This window comes from Rhipicephalus sanguineus, chromosome 5 (genome assembly GCF_013339695.2).
Source record: "Rhipicephalus sanguineus isolate Rsan-2018 chromosome 5, BIME_Rsan_1.4, whole genome shotgun sequence".
In the NCBI taxonomy this organism is placed as follows: domain Eukaryota; kingdom Metazoa; phylum Arthropoda; class Arachnida; order Ixodida; family Ixodidae; genus Rhipicephalus; species Rhipicephalus sanguineus.
Genome location: NC_051180.1, coordinates 112,132,656 through 112,151,494, shown reverse-complemented (window position 1 = coordinate 112,151,494; position 18,839 = coordinate 112,132,656). Strand labels below are relative to the sequence as shown.

General features: G+C 47.0%; 1 protein-coding gene across 1 annotated transcript in view; it reads right to left on the bottom strand.

The window, feature by feature from the left end:
• LOC119394140 (serine/arginine repetitive matrix protein 2) overlaps nt 1-10,033 on the bottom strand; it is a 175,694-nt gene extending 165,661 nt beyond the window's left edge. Inside the window, exon 1 of the mRNA XM_037661395.2 lies at nt 7,657-10,033. Within this exon, the coding sequence (XP_037517323.1) occupies nt 7,657-8,158 (502 nt within the window). The 5' untranslated portion in view covers nt 8,159-10,033. The remainder of the gene's footprint in view (nt 1-7,656) is intronic.
• Nucleotides 10,034-18,839: the final 8,806 nt, after the last annotated feature.

Here is an 18,839-nt window from a genome sequence, read left to right as displayed (position 1 = left end):
GGAATTCCCTGGTCGTACTAACTACGCAGACATCGCTGTATTTGAGTGTGTTAGCTAGCGAATATGCGTGGGCTACTAATCCACCCCGCTGGGATACGCCCTTCGCTCGCTCTACTGGCTGCCGCTGGGACGGTGTCGCTCCTCGTCGTGGCGAAAAAAAAATCTCAGCCCGTGCGGACCTAATGTATAGCCCGCATCGTGGTGGAAGTGCGGGGGATGTTTTGCGGCCCGATCGATGACGGAAACGCGGCCTCCTTTACATTGAGTACAGGTGGGCGCCTCGGGGGAATCGGGCATCGGTGCGAGTGGATCATATAAAATGGCACTCGGGACGTACCTACGCTAGTCGGCGAACTCACCCACGCAGGAGATCAAAAAAAAAAGAAAAGAAAGCGGGGAGCTCGTGTCTGGCCTCTGGTACGCCGGAGTAACGCAGAACTACAGGTTGATTGTGGCCAAAAAAACATGAAAATAAAAATAAATAAGCAAGAAATAAAACAGATTAGCGAAAGACTCGGAAAGAAACACCCACGCTCTTTCGTGTTCGCCACCTGGTGAGTAATGTTTGTTCGAACAACCCGTTCTCAGAACATCTATACGAAGAAAAAAAAGTGTTATATATAACATGGAACACGTATAGAAAGCAGGCTGCGTGAAGCTCACAGACGGTGCACTTAGGAACGAAGATATAACATAGTTAAACTATGATGAAGGATAGATGACGTTCATTACACCTAAACATGTTGCTGGTTTGTGTATAGAAGATACAGCAGTGATGAATAAGAAAACGACCAGGAGAAGTATCGAGAGGCAAGGCAATTCGTCTGTTTCTCGTGGTAAAAAAAAAAAAAAAGAAGAGAGAGAGAGAGAGAGAGAGAGAGAGAGAGAGAGAGAGAGAGAGAGAGAGAGGACTACAAAGAGAAAAAATAGGGATGAGGAGTTGAAGGAGATGCCATACGGAGGTGACGGGCTCACTTCAGACAGGAAGCGGGAATAGGAGATGTCAATACTGCCTACGGTAAAGGTCGTTCTCGTAAAAACATTGCAGCAGCGCTGACATATTTGCGAAAACATGTCTGGTGCCCGATCCTGTCTTTTCTCGGTTTTAGATGCGAAGCATCTTATGGCGGAGTTCAAACCGGTGGTGGTGGTGGTGTGCGGCGTGACCACCCTTACTGCGCATGCGCAAGCCCTCTCCGCGCACCTCCTCTCCAGAGACCTCTCCACTCCCCTCTCCCTATCCCCTTCCCCTCCCCCTCTCAAATCTCCCTCTCCACTTCCCCTCTCTCTTACCCATCCTCTCCCCTCCCCCTCTCCACTCTCCCTCTGAAACGCGGGCTCAAAATGCCGAAACGCTGCTTCGCATCGCCTCATGGTCCCCTTTAGCGGGAGATGGTGTGATTTTTTCCTCGTTCTCAGTTCGCGCCACAAATCTTTCGTTATAGCAGTTGATGTCTGTCGCACTCGGGCTCCTCACAAAGAACAACAGTGCTATATTGTCCGCTATATCGTGAACCTGCATTGTCAAGTGAGCTATACTTACAGCTTAAATCTGTTTGGAAGAGAATTAGGACGCCATCTTGTTCTTGGTGGACGATTCAGTCATATGCCTAGACAGGCAATCTTAGCGCAATCTAAAACAACCCAGTACTTAATGAAGGCTCTTTGGGTTGCAGAAAACAGCCGTTTCATGAAACCGTGCCTGCCGAACATGAAACCGAACATGAACTCGAACATGGAATGCCGAAAATTAAAAGTATTAAAATATTTAAAAACTCGCAGGGTCCCTTACGCTTTCGCCTAAGGCGACTCGAAGGCGAAAACCATCTTCTGCGTTCATGCTTGTAAAGCGTGCTTTGTCTGTTAGGCAGTGCTGTTCAACAGCAAAGCCAACTTCTTAAAACCAGACAACAAGTGGATGCAAAGAACGCCTTCGACACTTGCTCCCCCCAAAAACATTATTGCTCCCAGAAGTTCTAATATTTCGTACTAGTGCACAACCGAGTGAACGTTTGGCATTGGAAGGGTGAAAGACGGCAAGCTCACATTCGCAGCTCTCGGAACACGGAGCGCAAGAGCTCGCGCCTGCGACGGCTTTCGCCACGAAATAAGGATTTACACAGGGGTTACCGAACGGCCGCGAGCGAATACAGTGCGCAGTTTGTGGAACGCAGAACGCAAATACAGTTATAGCCCACACTAGCGCGGACCCTCTCCACGCCTGCAAGTGCAGTCGGCCTGCACTTCACCCCATTGAATAATTCGAAAACGCAGCTGGCGTAACTTTGCGCGTGGCCGCACTTTTTACGAAACTGCTGAAAGTGCTTGATCAGCCGCTGCTGCTAAGCAAACCATTTATGCAGACAGACTGAGCGCCGCCAACGCCAGAATCCTGCTGCAATGTGATTTCGCATTAGGGAGCGTTCCATTTGTAGGTGATTCTTTAATAACATTTGAATGTGTATGAATGCTCCAACTTGAGCACGAGAAAAACTTTTTTTTTTTTGTCGTTGTACATTTTGCAAAATTTCATTATTTCATTTGTGTGAAATAAGGAATTTCCACTAATGCGTCCTCAATTCTGAATGCCTGTTAGTTTCATTTGTACTGCGACTAACAGGTCCAGCCACTCGCTTGCTGTTCTTCTGCATTACATAGCGAGTGTCTCGGCTCTGGCAGGGCTCACGCCTTCAGGAAGCGAATGAAGGTTTATTGGTCAATCCTACTTACTCAAAAAAGTTCATGTACTACGTGACGCATGTGGTGCACAGGATGTTCCAGATATATTGCCGTAGCCATTATTGGTGGCGCTTGCTAACACTCCCACAATGAATTCTAACATATTGTCACGCGTGTTATTTTGACGTACTCGGGCTTCACCCGCAAAGACTGTTTGCAACGCTCCGCGCAGACCGCGCCGCGATGTTTCAAAAGCTTCGCGATTGTTTTAGGTCATTCCGTTAAGATTGCGCGCAGGACGCGAATAGTCTAGTTCCTTCGAGAGATTACGCGGCCACTAGCGATAACGCTGGAATCTGCGATAGCGCACGTATAAAAGCCGACACGCTTTACCGCTTGTCATTTTTGCGGCGGCAGACGCTCTGTTCGCCGCTACAGTGTGCAGTGTGTGTTGCTGTAGTTTGACTTTCAGTTGCCCGGCCACAAGTTCGGTTCGGCCAAATAAAGAGTTACATCTAGGACACTCCGACTGTTGCCTTCGTCGACATCACGACCCCGTGACAATATATAAATACACAGAAATGTGGTCGTGAAAACGGTGCTGCGGCAGCTCGATGGTATGAACAAGGCACGCGAGGTGCGAAGACGTGGGTTCGTGTCCCACATTTTTCTAGTTGTCTTGTTTGTCCAGTTTCATGTCGCTTCTTTATCGTTTCTTTATTTCTCATTTCTTCCTGACCAATTTTTTTTCTCTTTTCCTCCCACAATTTGCTCAATTTGTTTGGCACGTTGCTGTTTATACGAATGAAAAGTATACGTGTTACCGTTCCGGAAACAGTTCCTTGAGTTAAAGGCGCGAAAAAAGTTGGGAGTTACAGTTCTGATAAATACGCCATAAAATTGCCCTAATCGTATATTTTAATTCCAACGTTCTCTGTTTCAGAGCATGTTTTGCCAAGTTTTCTTGTGAGACAGGATTTTGTGAAGGCATCGCGGTGTATAGATATGCAAATAACAGCGTTTCATTCTCTTGTTGGGGCCCGGCAATAATATGCAAATGTTCCATCAGCAGAAAAGAAAGGATATAACGAATGGAAAAACAAACGCTTCGTGCGAACGCTGGTCATAAAATTTTGCGTAATCGCGAATAATAGTGGGGTGTAATCGAATAAATTGGAAGGGTGGGATTGATTGACTGAGACGCTTACTACACTTTCATTCTTTTTTTCGTCCATGGGTGCCGTAAGGCGACCCGCGTGGATTGAGAAATGTATATTTTTACAAGTAGCCTACTACCACATCAGAAAAAAAAAAACGAAAGCGCAATGCCTTTGTTTAAGCAACAGCGGTACTGTAGGTCGGCATTTTGTGTAACATCGTTACACAAAAAAAGGCAGAAGTTCAGGAGAAGATGAAGTTGGCACTGTACGTTGGCATTTTGTGTAACATTTTTACACAATAAAGGCAGAAGTTCAGGAGAAGATGACGTTGGCACTGTACGTTGGCATTTTGTGTTACACTGTTACACAAAAAAGGCAGAATTTCAGGAGAAGATGGTAGTTTGAAGAGACGAAAAATTCTTGAATACGGGATGTCGCTGCAGCCAACGTTTCGACAAGCGGTCTTGTCTTCTTTAACGCTACACAAAGCAACACGAAATTTTGCATTTTTTGTTCACGTGATTTTTTTTTTCTAAATAGTGAAATCCTGGTAGTGACGTACGCTCTGCGCCAACTCATGAGCCATTGGCTACTACGAGCAGGAAAATAAACTGCGTTGCGGCAAACTTTTCAGTCAAGACAAAAGACAAAAAGCAAGACAAACACCATCAATATTTCCAAATCAACGATGGGCTGAGGGCTGCTAACGAAGCATTGTGGTCATCATAATGCCTCAAGAACGGCGAAAAGGTTGTCCGAATTGCTGTTGCGATTCGCTCGTAATTTATAAAGGGAAATATATTGAAAAATTAAAAATACAAGGTGTCATGCATTGTTCTCCAAGAATCCTTGCAAAAAAATTCGTTGCCACTTTAACAGCTTGCTTCTGCGAAATGTAACAGCATTTTTGTGACCTACAAAGCGTTACCACGACGCGGCCCTGCGCGGTTTTAAGCCACGCTTCTCGTATGATTGATGAGGTGACGCGCGAATTGGGGTCATTAATTTTTCACCCAAGAAAGAAGGATCTTGACGTCAGCGGGTATCGCGCAGCTGCCGACTTCTTGCTCGAAAAAATGTCGCTCTAAGAAAAGCCACTGCAAGAACGCACACGCCAAAAAAAAAAAAAAAAAAGTTCAATGACACATGCACCGTCTGTGCGAGCTCGATGCAATTTCCGTATTCGTTGAACGACAGTTACGCCGTGTTCTTTTGTGTAACGCATTTGTATATTTTCTACTTGTTTTCTACCAAACAGCTTGTTTCTTTGTCTTCCGTGTAGGATTCTCCAGAGAGGAAGTGAAAGAGGATGCATTGATTTCCTCCGCTTTATTTTTTTTTCTCTCTTTATTTCCGGAATGGACGCTGTCCAGGCTGGCATCACACGAATTACCGCCCTTGCGTCCTCCTCAGCGAGCGCCTGCACCCCGGGAAATTTGTCGACGGCCGGGCGCCCAAGCGGTGTTGTGGGATGATGTGCGAAAACCCAATTTGTCTCCTAGGGCGGCGCCCCCTTCCCTCCTCCCTCTTCTTTCCCCCTCACCCTCTCCCAGCAACAGTCCCGCGCTCCTTCCATTTCCGCACAGACGCACAGCGTGCAGAGCCCGACTCTCAAAGAGGCTTCATCGTCACTTTTGCCCTTGTTCTCCCACTACATAGCGAGGCAGCAGAGACCGCTCCGCGGTCACGTCTGCGTGAAACGCTTTTCGGATCTCACTAGGCTGCCGTGTCTTTTCGTTACTTTGCAATCAGAAGATGGTCCCAGAATCGGGTCCTCAAGTCAGAGACACGAAACAGCTCCGAGCAACGTTACACTATACCCCCCTTCTCTTTTCCGAAAAAGAAAAAAAATACAATAACAGAGAAGCCGGCAAGCCGGCTTCTCATTTTCAGGCGGCTGCACTTAGGCCTCGAAAGACGCTCGGCCTGTCTTCTTCAGCCCAAAGCGGACCCGCCTCATTTTCACCTCTGTCAACGCGGATAATTTGTCGCCGCACGCCTCGTTCTCGGCACGCTATACGAAATGCTGTCGCCGCGGGGAGAAGCTCGCAAGCCCGTTCCAGGACCTCGGAAGCAGGCGCGTCACGGTTCAGTGAGGCGACATTGCCGTCGCGCTCTCCCGAACCGGCGACACCCAGAGCGGGTTCCCCACTAAGCTGGAATAATCTCCGTTGTTTCGTCGCTGCCACCGCTGCCTTAAGACGCTCTGGTTGGGGAACTTTGGTGACACCCATCTAACTTGGTTACTTCAATTCTTCCAGTTTCTAATGATAGCGGGTGCCATACCGTCTTTAATTTGAATTACACGCAGTGTCGGAATATTAGTCACTTTCGAATTCCGCCGACGTTCGCGCTCGATATGTATCTATACAGACAATGAATGTGGTGAGGCAGGCGAAACATTTTTAAACAACCCTTCCTCTCGTATAGGCGAAGGAATGCTGCGCGAAGAGTACGTGCGAAACATCACAGGATGATTGCGAGCTCTGCCTTTTTAAGATAGAAGAGTGTTGCAGGATAATCCAGAAACATCACGAAGGGCAAGGACAAGAGAAGCTACAAACACAGTGCTGACTTACTACATCCTTGTTCTTGTCCTTCGCTCTGTTTCTGCATTAACAATGAATACCAAACCAGACCAAGCCAACCTTGTAATGTTACAAGTGCCCAAAACCCAAATGCCCACAATCGCATTCAGCATTCTTTGCTACGCGATGCATCCCAATTTAGGATATACTGCAAGGTCAAATTGGACGTGAAAAGTGAGATCGATATTTTCTTAAAATGCCGTCGCTGCTGATGTACCATAGCAGTAATGTTTCCAGGCGACTCGACGCTGCAGGAACAAGACGTTTCTTTAAAATTTACCGGCGATTGGTTTTTTGTGCATGTTTTTAAACAGAAGCAGCTGAACTGTTAATTTTCTCCGTTAGATCATAGTTTTATAACGTGGTCTATTTACGACCCGTTTTTATCCTGCCATGGTAATCATTTTGTGAAGATTCGTGTCTCCAGTCCTTTGAAGAAAGAGTAATCATGAGAAAGTAGGAACCATCAAGGGAGAGAAATTCACAACCACCCGTTCCACAGAACTGATTTGCAATAACAGGCAACATTTAGTTCAGTGCAAAATAATTTTCGTTAGCATAGTCGCACATACATTCACGTCGTCATAGGAAGTGGAGCCGCAGCTGCTCATACGGTGTTGGCAAACAAATCCTGGAGACACTCATGACCTCCTCCATTACAAGAGCGGTGTTATTATTGGCTCGTGTTTGCGCGAAGTATTTACATTTGGTGGCTGCGTCCAAAGGGAAACGACTACTCTTTTTCTTTTGACCAGAAATGCAGTTATGGCCGACAACTGCATAGTGAACCACAGATGAATTCATAACTAGATGTGCTTCTAAAAAACGTACAAACTTAATAATACGATTCCGTGCCCATTAATTTCCGTAAAGTTGACCAGCGTTGTGTTTTCAGGTATCTTAATTTATCCTAGGGCACTTACAACCATCTTATGCGTTATATCTTACAGTAAATTGGAACCCGGCACAGACTGCAGTCTACATCATTCAAGCCCATGTGCAGTTTATGCTACGCCAAGCTCATGGTGAAAAAGGCGATAGCAATTCGAAAAAACAAGTTCGTCGTAGTTTATGAAGCATAAAAGAGGAAAACGAAATCGGCCAAAGAGTGAGTATCACCGCAATATTCAAAATAGTTGGGGAATGTACTAAGAGTAAAGAACTCTGCTTATGTACTGAGTCGACAGACTTGTTCTACAGTTAGCTCTTTTTTTTTCGCCGTTACTCACCGAGGTCGTCGATGACGGGCGCCAGCCGTAGCATGATGCCCACCAGGAGCACACTCATCACAAAGAGCGACACGGCGGTGGTAATGATGATCCAGCGCGCCTTCCGGCTCACGTCCTCGTCTTCGTCCTCCTTGGTCGCTGTGCCGAGTCCTCCTCCGCGCACCCCCCTGCCGCCCCTGGCGCGTTCGCCGTCGCCGGACGTCGCGCACAGGGGCCGGTACTCTTGCGGGCTCTGGTTGCCCAGACACGAGGAGGCCCTGGGCGGCGAGATGGAGAACACGAAGCGGGACGTCGGCCGATCCTGCCACGTGGGCGTCGCCGCCAAGTCCGTGGGCGACACGTCCGAGTACGTGTGCAGCTCGGTCGTCGGGCTGTGCAGGCAAGACGAACTGAAGCTCTTGAAGCGCGGCGTCGGGGGCAGCGTTCGCGGTGGCTGGACGCTGCTGCCGCTCCCGGCTCCGCTGCTGCCGCTTCCGCCAGCGCTGCTGCTAGTGCCAGCCATCTCTGCCACGGGTTCGGCGAACGTGGCGTGGCGGTTTAGCGTCGAGTACGGCCGGTGGCTTAGCGTTAGGCAGCCGCGATGCGGCAGCGTGTTAGTGGCGCGACGTGGTGGCGGTGTGGGAACGGGTACGAACGGTACGTCGAATGGAGTGAGTTCGCGCAGCGGGATCGACTGTCGCGTCGGCGGTGCGCCGCTGCCACCGGCGTTGTTTCCTCCCGCGGGGTCTCGGCTCGCTGCGAGTGCGGCAGCTGCGGCTGCTCGAGCTGGTTGCGAGACCAGGTGGAGCGTGTATAGAGTCCACAGCGTGACGGCCTTGGCTCGGGTGCAGACCCGACGTCTCGCGGCCGGCACACTCCGAGTCTTAACACCACACGCGCGCACTGTCTCGCACGAAACGGGACAAAGTAACAAAAAGCACCACTCGCGAAGTCGTGTGAGAAGAGGAAACTAGCTCCTCTTTTGGGAGAACAATGAACTAAGCGAAACGCCAGTTCGGCTCAAAATCTATCGATCCTTTACTTTGAATGGACAAAGAAAAGAAAGACTGCGAGCGAATTGAGAAAATGAAAAGGGAAACAGTTGGAAAGAATTCTGTACCAAAAAAGAAGGCCCGTCTAGTTGTCGTCGACAATTTTGGAGAGCTTTGGCTGCATTGAATGGAAGCTGTCTAGATCGACTTCAGCAATAAGCCTGGCGGCTTTGTTGCGCGATGCCGAGAGGGGAGCACTGAGGCGTATTTTCTTGGCGCCGTCTCTCTTATTCCAGGGACAGCCAGAGCACGATGGGTTGTTCGTGCAGGTTTTTTTTCTCTCTTTCTTCAGTTGGGCCGTCTAGCCTCGTTCCAGTCCATTAGTCAGCGATCGCCAAAGAAGAAAAATCGTTTGTCGTTGTGCAACCCAGAAACAGTTGCCGCAGCAGCTGATCGACTTCTGATCTGCTTTCTGTGCGATGCTGTTGCCTTGTCTTTTCTCGAAGGTTGAACAAACGGACCGCCGGCTTCGTGAATGCGATTAAAAAGAACACGGCTTGTACCGATGTTACCGATAACTGTCCACTTGTAGCAAGCTTCGAGTGTCCACTCTCGGTATTCCGGGACTCCGGAAAAATTCTATACCGACTGGTGCTTTTTTAATATATTTTTTGTCTGCACTTCGTGCGTGCGCCGTTTTCTTGAGCAATGCGCACCAAAGAAAAAAAAAGTTTGAACTTTACGTGCCGACAAAACGCAGACACGAGTTGGAAGAGGTGCTCTCGAGTCGAACGCTTGAGCTTTGGCGGTGACTCTTAGCCGAGGAGATCACGACTGGTCTTTTTGGCAATGATTACGATGAACAAAAGATTGTTGGGCGCTTCACATGCACGCACAATACAATCATACACACAGGGTCGAGGATTGACTACTTATCGTGTTTTCGCTTCTCTCTCTCTCTCTCACTTTGATTAATAAGAGGCAGTAGCGCCTTTGCGTCCTGATGCGCAGGTGGTGTCCAATGAAGTCTAAGAGTTGCCGGGTGGCCTGCCTGCCGATACGCTGTGTCCTTCGTGGCACTCTAAACGCCAGAACGTGTCTCCCAGACTTGCCTGGCTACGTCTAACGAGCCGCATGCTTTGGCGATGGCTTCGCGGCTAAAACACGGCTCGGTGGTTGCGGTAGTAGCGAGGCGAAGTGTCCTCCCGCGGAGACTTGTCGTCTGAACCGGTCACCCAGCTCCATCTCCTCCGTCGCTGGCCGAAGCTCTGTCGACGTCCGAAGTAAATAAACCAAATCATCTTCCCGCTCTGCGTTGGTCTTTTCCCTCGACACTCCCTCTCCGCAGTGGATGTTCCCGGGAGTATCTTCAATAAGAGACCTTAGGCCCTTTTCTCACAGCCGCAGCAGCTGTTGAAGAGAAAAACCGGCACTCGTTGCAATTATGACCTACACACTGGAGCTTTAGTAGTTGTCGATATTCTAATATATTTAAAACAAAAGGCAGGCTGACTCAGAATTTGCCCTTGCATTGCCGTGTCGTTTACGCGCACGTAGAGTTTATGCAGTCTGATAAAATAAGCAAAAAAAATTAAGAAGAAAAACCAATCCAATTGTTTTTCGCATGCTAGAATTGTCCGAACTCATTATTGTCTTGAACAGCTAGATCTACCTGGAAGAGTCATCCGTTCAAGAATATTGGTTATTTGTGTCAGTCACAAATATTAAAGGGAATAAATTTGCTCGCATGATTCGCCAGTGCGTACGACATGAACAATTTTTACAACGAACACTAGCACATGCAATGTCTTGACTTGCGTCTATGTAAAGGTCAATTTTTGTGGCACGTGCTAACTGCTAACATTTTCAAATGGTGATAAAGCTAACTAAAAGCATCGGTCGCGTCGTTAAATACATTTCGCAGGAAAATTCTTCTAAGGCTTCTAAATGCGGTATCAATGAAATTACTAACAGAAATTATCCTGAACAGTTTGTTTGCGCTTATACTGATGCTCACATCGGCACCTTACACTTATTGAGGGCACCTACGCCTGGAATACACAACTGCGCTATTCTTGTGCAGTACAAATTATGTTGACAGCTGCAGTTGAGAGCGTCGATACTTCTACTATAGCTTTTACGCAAAATTGCTGGGCACTTCGGGCTGTACCTATTCTACACCAATTTACTTTCGATCACATCCAATAATAGGATTTGAACCGAAAGGTGGCAGTAGGTTTTAGTTTTTTTTAGCACTGTGTTGTTTGTTTTGATACCGCTGTAAGGGGATACACCAGATAACAAACAAGAAAGGACATACACCGTCCTCACCCAAGGGCTTATCACGTCACGCCGTTCTTAAACCCTCGTAACATCGTGCACATTTTCTAAAGAAGAAAGCCACCTTCCAGCATAATTCGATAACACCGAGGAACGCAAGCGAACGCCACCGCACATTTGAGGAAGCGTGGCGACGTCGAAGCACACCTGTCACGTTAACGCCGACGCGCGTTGTTGTGAAGCGAGCGCAACAACGAGACTTCCACTCGCCTAAAGAACGCGGCGTAATCCCTCGAGGATGCGGCCCCCGGTTGGTTGACCGAAGACCGTCGAGAATCCCGAATAAACCGCGGTGTCTACAGCGGCGGCAGCAGCAGGTGCAGCCAGTTCTTCCCGACGAAGACTCCGGCGTATCTCCCGCGTTTCGTGGGGGACTTTCTCCGGTGACTTGGAAACGACGAGACGAAACGGGCTCGGCCGCTTCTTGCGGTGCGTCCGCAGCGGCCAGCTTTCGGCACTCTGTGTGCGTCAACGGCGGAGGATACGGCCAGAGCCGGCAGCCAGCGCGTCTCTCCAGAAGAGGAGGAGGAAAATACGGGATGTAGGGAAAAGGGAGCTTCCCTCCCCCGTCCACCATCGTCCTTTCCCCAGACCTCCTCGTCTTCTCTCGCCCGCACAGTCCTTTCCTTACGCACACGAGGAAAGGATCTCCGGATCGATAACACGCATCCCTCTTTTCCTCCTGCTCCTTCTCTCCATCTCGACTTTCCTTTTTTACCCTTAGCACAGTCTCTTCGTGTATCCATCGCTTCCCTTTCTTGTGAGCTCCTTCTTTACCGTCGTGTTTGTTTGCGAAATGCTTACGCTGCTCTGTTTTGCAAGTTTTTCTCACTGTGTGGCGAGAATGGCTTGACCAGAGTCGCTTGTCGTCCGACACGTTTCCAAATGCGTGCGTCTGAAAATGCATGCGGCTCCCGTTGCTCCGTCTTTTTTGACGCTCTGTTTCTGAGGCGCCGTTTCTTGTGTCACCCGTCCGAAGCTGTTCCATATCGGTTTGCCTCTACGTGGTCGGCCGTCTTTGACGTCATGGAGGATATTTGCGCCTTATATATGGCCACGTCTACGTCTGTTGAAAGATGGAAATAACTTTCTGCTTCCGCTTTTTTTTAGCCTCACGAGTATCGACGTTTTTGTTAACGTGCACGTATACGCAGCACCGCCGATTCGACAACGCTTTCCGAGAAGAATTCGTAAATTGTAGATGACACGACTTCTTTTAGTACAATCTAAAAACGAAGATGGAGAATGTTGGCGCAGGATCGCCTTCCGCTGCACAAAACTATCACAAACACAGAAACAGCCTTTTTGTAATAGCGGTATTTGCGCAATAAGAACAGATGTCTGGTTGAAATTTTTAGCCGTTTGCGCAAAGCTTTAGCAATTCTTACGACTCTCAACCCATTTACTCCAGAAGCTGCGGCTATTGCACTGGCAATCGCCATGTATAAATGAACAGTGATGTGGTTCACACCACGTTGTTTCCCTTCGCAACGGCATCGTCAGTTGTCACCTGTGAAATGCGTGCATAGCCCGGCTATTCGCGTTGTCTCTATGGAGGGGAAAACTCCCCACGAGTTTTCGGTGCAGTGCAAGCGTTGCTTTACAGAGCAAGCTAATCGTCGCAAAGGTTATACAGTATCTACACGATTCTAACGCGCACATTTTACAGAGAAAGTTGGTATGAGATCAAAACAACAGCCGATTTCAGTGCCGTAGTTGTGCGCCGCCGCCGCCGGTGTCCGTAACCGCTATAGCGCGAAATAAGAAAACAAATTAAAATAAGAAAAAGACAACAACGAGCGGGTGGAATTTGAACCCAGGCCCTCTGCGTGGCAGTCCAGTATTCTACCACAGAGCCACGCCGGTGCTTGAAACTCTTTCGCAAAAAGCCCCTATACAAGAGATATGTCAGGCAAAGAATCACGTTAACATATGCAATGTGTGCGCATATGTTCGCATTGTGTGCGTCACACAATGCGAATCGTGCAACGAATGGGTCGTTGAATGCTTCCAACCCATTTCAAAGGGCTCAACCATAATTCTTTATCGTCATCAGCCAAAGCACAAACAAAGTGCACACAATGCCGTACAGATGTGTAGCGGGTACCACGCATCTACGCAGAATGACGAATAATGGCATAGTATATAGGTGCTTCCCTACTTCGCAAAAATTATGATGACTTATGGCGTAGTGGGTACCTTGAAAGTGTACTTGTATTAGTTGCCCCAAGAGAGCTTACAACAAGCTCTAGAGATGCCAATTTCCAAGCTTTCGCTGTGACTATGCTGCGTGTTCAGCGCAGCCCGGGCGATGTTTTTTCCGCCAAATGTAGCCCCCAAATTTGTGTGCGCGTTACAATTGAGTTCAAAAGCGAAACCTGTGTCAGGTTGTATTTCTCAGTTTCGTTAATACAAAATTATCTGAGCTTTACAATCGAGGGCGAGCTGCAATCGTGCAAATATGGTAGTTTGTTTGTTCTACACAGCGAGCAACGCAGGACATTCGTCCAAACACAAGCAACCAATACACTTACGATATATGAACAATCCAACGATGTTTGGTTTCATGTATTGAATATCTAGTTTTATTTGCCTAACTACTATTTTACTGCTTTGTCGTAGGTCAACCAATTCAGCTTGTCTTCCCACGAAAAAGGCACTGCTGCTGCGTCATTCTCCCGTCGGCTTTCTTTAGTATTTGTGTTTATGTACAAGACTAATTAGGTTAGTGTTAGCAGGCACCGGTCATGACCATGAGTCAGAAGTGGATCGTGCTTTTAACCGCAAGTGTCACGCGTGCACCTGTGCTTACGGCAACGTTTGGTTGAATAGGCAACCTTACAGCAGTCACTGTTATGCTGCTCTATGTGATTGGGTGCCGAATTCTAGGCCTTCGCTATAGCGGCAATCCTAGGGAGTAAGAGTTCGACGCCGGACAGAAAGACAATCCACACATTCTGTCTCCCTTTAATATCGTTACAATGCAAGCATCCCAGGTTACCTTATATTCTTCACATAAAATTTATTTAACTGAGATAACGATGAGAATTTCTTGTCATGGCAGAGATACATGAAAAGAATGGATTTTTTTTTCTGAAGTGGTTACACATTGTTGATGTCTAAAATTGTGCGGACATTGCACCTGTGAAAGCCACATGCTTAAAATGGGTGTGATGAGTGTTTTCTATACTAATTTTCTTTAGAAGCTTCGGATAGTTGCTCGCCTGGAAAACCATTTATTCTGCTTCCGAAGATTACCTCATATTTCCGCCTATCAGCACTATTTCTCAATTTTCCGATGACTTTGTCATGGTGATACTGCCTATATATTGATTAATCGCCACAACATACTATGTAATGATACTTTAGCCCAACATTTCTTTCTCACATGCAAGAAGTACGGCTTTAATGATTGTGTAAGTCTGTACAAGAATTCATGTATTTTTGTTTCCTCTAGTTCTCTTAATGAATACAATAATGTTGACAAATAAGCAAGCAGGTAAATAAACTGACGAATTACACATGTAGTACCTTACGCACGAAAGTTGATCGCAGTGTTTATGGCTTTTAAAAAATGTAACATACCTGCCATTGAGTTCTGGTGGTTATGATTGTCGACTGCTGAACCGAAAGTCGCAGGATCAAATCCCGGCAACGGAGGCCACAATTTCGATGGAGGCGAAAATGCTTAAGGCCGTTACACTTAAATTTAGGTGCACGTTAAAGAACCCCTGGTGGTCGAAATTTCCGGCGCCCTCTACTACGGCGTCCCTCATAATCATATAGCGGTTTTGGGACGTTAAACGCAAACAATATTAAGGAATGTAATACGACAACTATATTTCCTATGCTGCAGTACATTTTGCCTCCCTCTGTGATTTTAACTTGGTTAGAGATAGTTCATATCTTTTGCTAGTAATATAGCTACCCACTTGAGCAGATAACTTTAGTACAAAGCTCTGTTAATCGTCGGAGCTCAGTTTGAATCACCATGCTCCCAAGAGTTACATGATTGAATGCGCTGAGCTGATTACTCATTCTTATTTTCATTAATGTGTCGCGCATTCCAGGTGAAAGCAAGGTCATCGGTAAAATAATAAAAAAGGTGAACGCTTTATCATGGATACAAGGGTAATTAAAAAGCAGCGCAGTTTAATGTAATCATAACTTCGTACAGCGCTCCCAAGTGGCACATGCTAGTATCAGTTTAATTAATTCGGTTAGCAGCAGGGGATAGCCTGAATGCAACAGTAATGGTTAAGATGAAACAAGGCTGACTAAAGTACCTTACTGATTATGCTTTCGGGCACTACAGGGTTTGGTGAGCTCCATTTAATAAAGTTCGTCAAAATCTAGTCAAGTTCGCAATAAGATAATCTTTTTCCCTCGATATAAGCTCACCCCTAATTAAAAGAATATTAAAATCATTGCTTAAAACTTCTGCGCAATGCTTAAGTTCACTTACAACTGCCAGCAGCGTCGAAGTGTAGCTGTGCTGTTGGCAGTTGAACAGCGCTGCTGGCAATTGAACAAAACGTAAAAAAAAGTCAATTCGTTTTATTTTCATAAATGTCGCAATCAAGCAGAAACTTTCTAATAAGTAGTAATACAGGTCGACATGCGCGACGAGATCAAAATTTATTTTTCGGTCTCTATGGTTAGAAACTATCACTTCATTGTGAGGCATGCCTTATTGGGGCACTTCGGAATAATTTTGACAACCTGGCATTTTTCATAGAAAACTATATTAAACTACGGAAACGCTTCTGCATTTTTCGCCTTTAGCAAAATGCGACTGCACCTTTAGGGCATCCAACCTACAACCCTGAACTCAGCAGCGCAAAGCCATAGCCGTTTTTACAAGTAATGATCTAATGACCTAAGTATCGGAGTTTACTGCCTCCCGAATCGATTGCAGTAAAAATTTCTCGAATCCGTCAAGAATGAACGGAGTTACGGGGGTTTGGCGCACGCTCTCAGCGCTTTCTCTCTTTTCTCGTGCCGACGAGCGCACTGGAAGCTAGATAGGGAGGGATGGAACGGGGAAAAGAAGTTACGTCAGCACTCTTTATGAAACGCTATCGCTCTCCCGCTGTGATTCGCATGCGCGAGTGCAGTGCGGCTACCGTGTAAAGTTAGCAGACTGAGGAGTGTGGCGCCGGCAAGTGGCGGCACCCCGTGGCAAGAAGCGCATCTGATCCGAACGCCGCTCTCGATTTATGTCGGCTATCGGCCAATGAGGATGCTATGTCTTTTGCGACGCGGAGAAGCAAATACGCGACGACAACCAGCTGACGCCCCGCCCAACGACGAGAGTGAGAAGCGGCGTCTGTTTGAAAAGAGGGCGCCTGAAAAAACAGCAACTTCGCGCTCCGCTTGTAGCCTTTACGCGGCGCGCACGACTGCAATATTTGGCTGAGGAGTTCATAGCCGTGTCAGCTCTCCACAGGATGTGTTTTTTCAACAAGACCAAGGGGTGCTTCATGACCCCTTTAACTCTAATTTTGGATTTTGTAATTGTTTACCAGTGTTCTCTTTCCCACATATTCCTTGGCATTCTCTCCAATCAGTCATTTTTATCTGTATCGTGCATGATTGAAAATATATGCCCATTATACATTACGGCTCAAGACATCTGTATTTTCCACACTTTCCATCTAGAGCACCGCGATATACCTTGAATCGCGAAAGATTTAACTCTTAATGTTCCATGTAGTACCGGCATCGCTTCATGCAAGAACGATATGCGGGTTCGTTAAAGGCCATATATTGCGAGCTCTAAACCCTTAAATCGTTGGTGGCGATCGAGCGGTGCGAAAATACAGTGAGCGCATGAGTGCACCGCTCGTGCTATGTCAGTGGATTTCGCTGGTGTATTTTATGTAGCCCTAGGAAACCACACTTTATGCTCCTTAGATCATCAGATAGCCAATCGTAACGCGACGCGCTCACTCGTGAACCTAAGATGAAAGCGTGTCTGTTACAAGTTATTAACGTGCAAAAACAAACGTAGGGGTCACGCAAAACGAACCTGGTATAGAAAGTACTTATTAAGATTCGTGCATTTTACGCGCGATAGCTACTACATAAATATGAGGCATGTCATGCTAGGGTACTGTGAATTAATTTTTGCATTCTGCATTCTTTAACGTGTGCTTTAATCTAAGTACATGGGTATTCGTACACCTAAACGCAACTGCCATGGACAGGAATCGAACCCATGTCCTCGAAACTTAAGAGCGCAGCACCGTCGCCGTTCAACTATCACGACGGGCTCACTGTGAGTTTATGATCGTATTCAGGTCACGGTAGGTTTATATATAAACACATAAAGATGCGAACGTGTGAAATAAAATGAAGCCGATGTAGCACGGTCGTGAATGTCGACATGTACTCCTTTTTTTTTTTTTTCGCAGACCTCCATCTAGGAGACGGATTGCGTAAGCGCTGGTGAAAAGCCTGCCTTATTGCAAAGTCTGGTTTTCGTTACTGGTTATTAATATATGATTCGACCTCTCCATGTCCAATCTTTTGACGATCAGGCCAGGTTGAGCAAAGCCCGCTGAAGTTAAGTAGGGCATGCAAGCAGGCTCACCCAGCCGGACCCACTTGCGAACACGCTTTGTAAAACTCGCAGCCTAGCTGAGTCTTATATGAAGATGCTTGACTTATGTGGTAATATTTCAAAACAAATATAAGAAAAAGCGTGCAACAAGCCGCAGTGCAGAAAGGCGTGCAAAGAGTGCTGTGTTTTCGACTGTAAACCCTGTGGCGGACAAGCGGTATTTGAAGTTGTCATCGTGCGGGCGAGCCTGTGAATATACTCGACAGCACTTGATGAACGTAACTGGGTCAGTGTTCGTACACGGGTTGCGCCTTGGCCTGGCGCGAGTGCATGTGCCAGCAGGTAACAACGAATATGAAAACGTAACTCGCGCCGTTCACGCTGCGACATCTCTGCTGCAACTTGTACATTCAAGTAGGCGCAACCAGAGAAAACTGCTACTGACTTTAACTTACACCGAAGACAAGCTCTCTTGCTGCGGGCATCGCCCAGGCATCTGCATGCGAGAGGGGCAAATTAATTGCCACTCTCGCATGCATCCTAATGTGCCAATAATGTAGAAACAACGAAGGCGGCTTACATCGCCTAATGAGCTGCGCTAACCTGTCACCGACGCAATGCCATTTATATTCACGTAAATAACGATGACACCTGACGCATCGTTGAATAGCTCTGGAGTGTAAGCATTCGGTATTGCTTCTTTGACGCCGTACGGAGATTGCTGGAGAGGCTATGTGATATTGCGTTTCTTGTTAGCAGTTGCGTGCAGTTAGTATGAATTCTTCGTTTTCTTCTGAAATCACCGAAGAAGAGAGTTCGAGAGCTTTCGCGGAACCATAGATATAAAGGTTTCTCGAGGGTAAACATTATAGCATATTGATTAAATTGATAAAAGCTGCACAGAAACATCACTTTCGTGTCTTTTATAAAGCTAATGAGACTGCTATGTCTCCCTGTGCTCGGTGCAGTTCTGTCCTTACAGAGGGCGTGTAATAAGATGACGCTACGGCTGATCGCTCAAGGGAAGGTAATTACCAACGCCTCGTAATTAGTTTTGCCCATTGCTCTGACGTCACTTGGTTGAGAAGGTGCGTATTAAGCGTAAGAACAGCGTGACGTGGGCGTACGCGCTAGAATATGATGCGGTGTTACGCTATAAAAGGCGGATTATTGATTATTCTAATCAGAATCGCCCGAAACAGCTTCTTTAAAAAGGTTCCCCGGGAGCCACCGAAGCTGTATTTAGCCACGTCTTGCCGACGTGTGTGTTCTCGGGAGCGGAAGCAGTGGAACCATTCATGGAATGA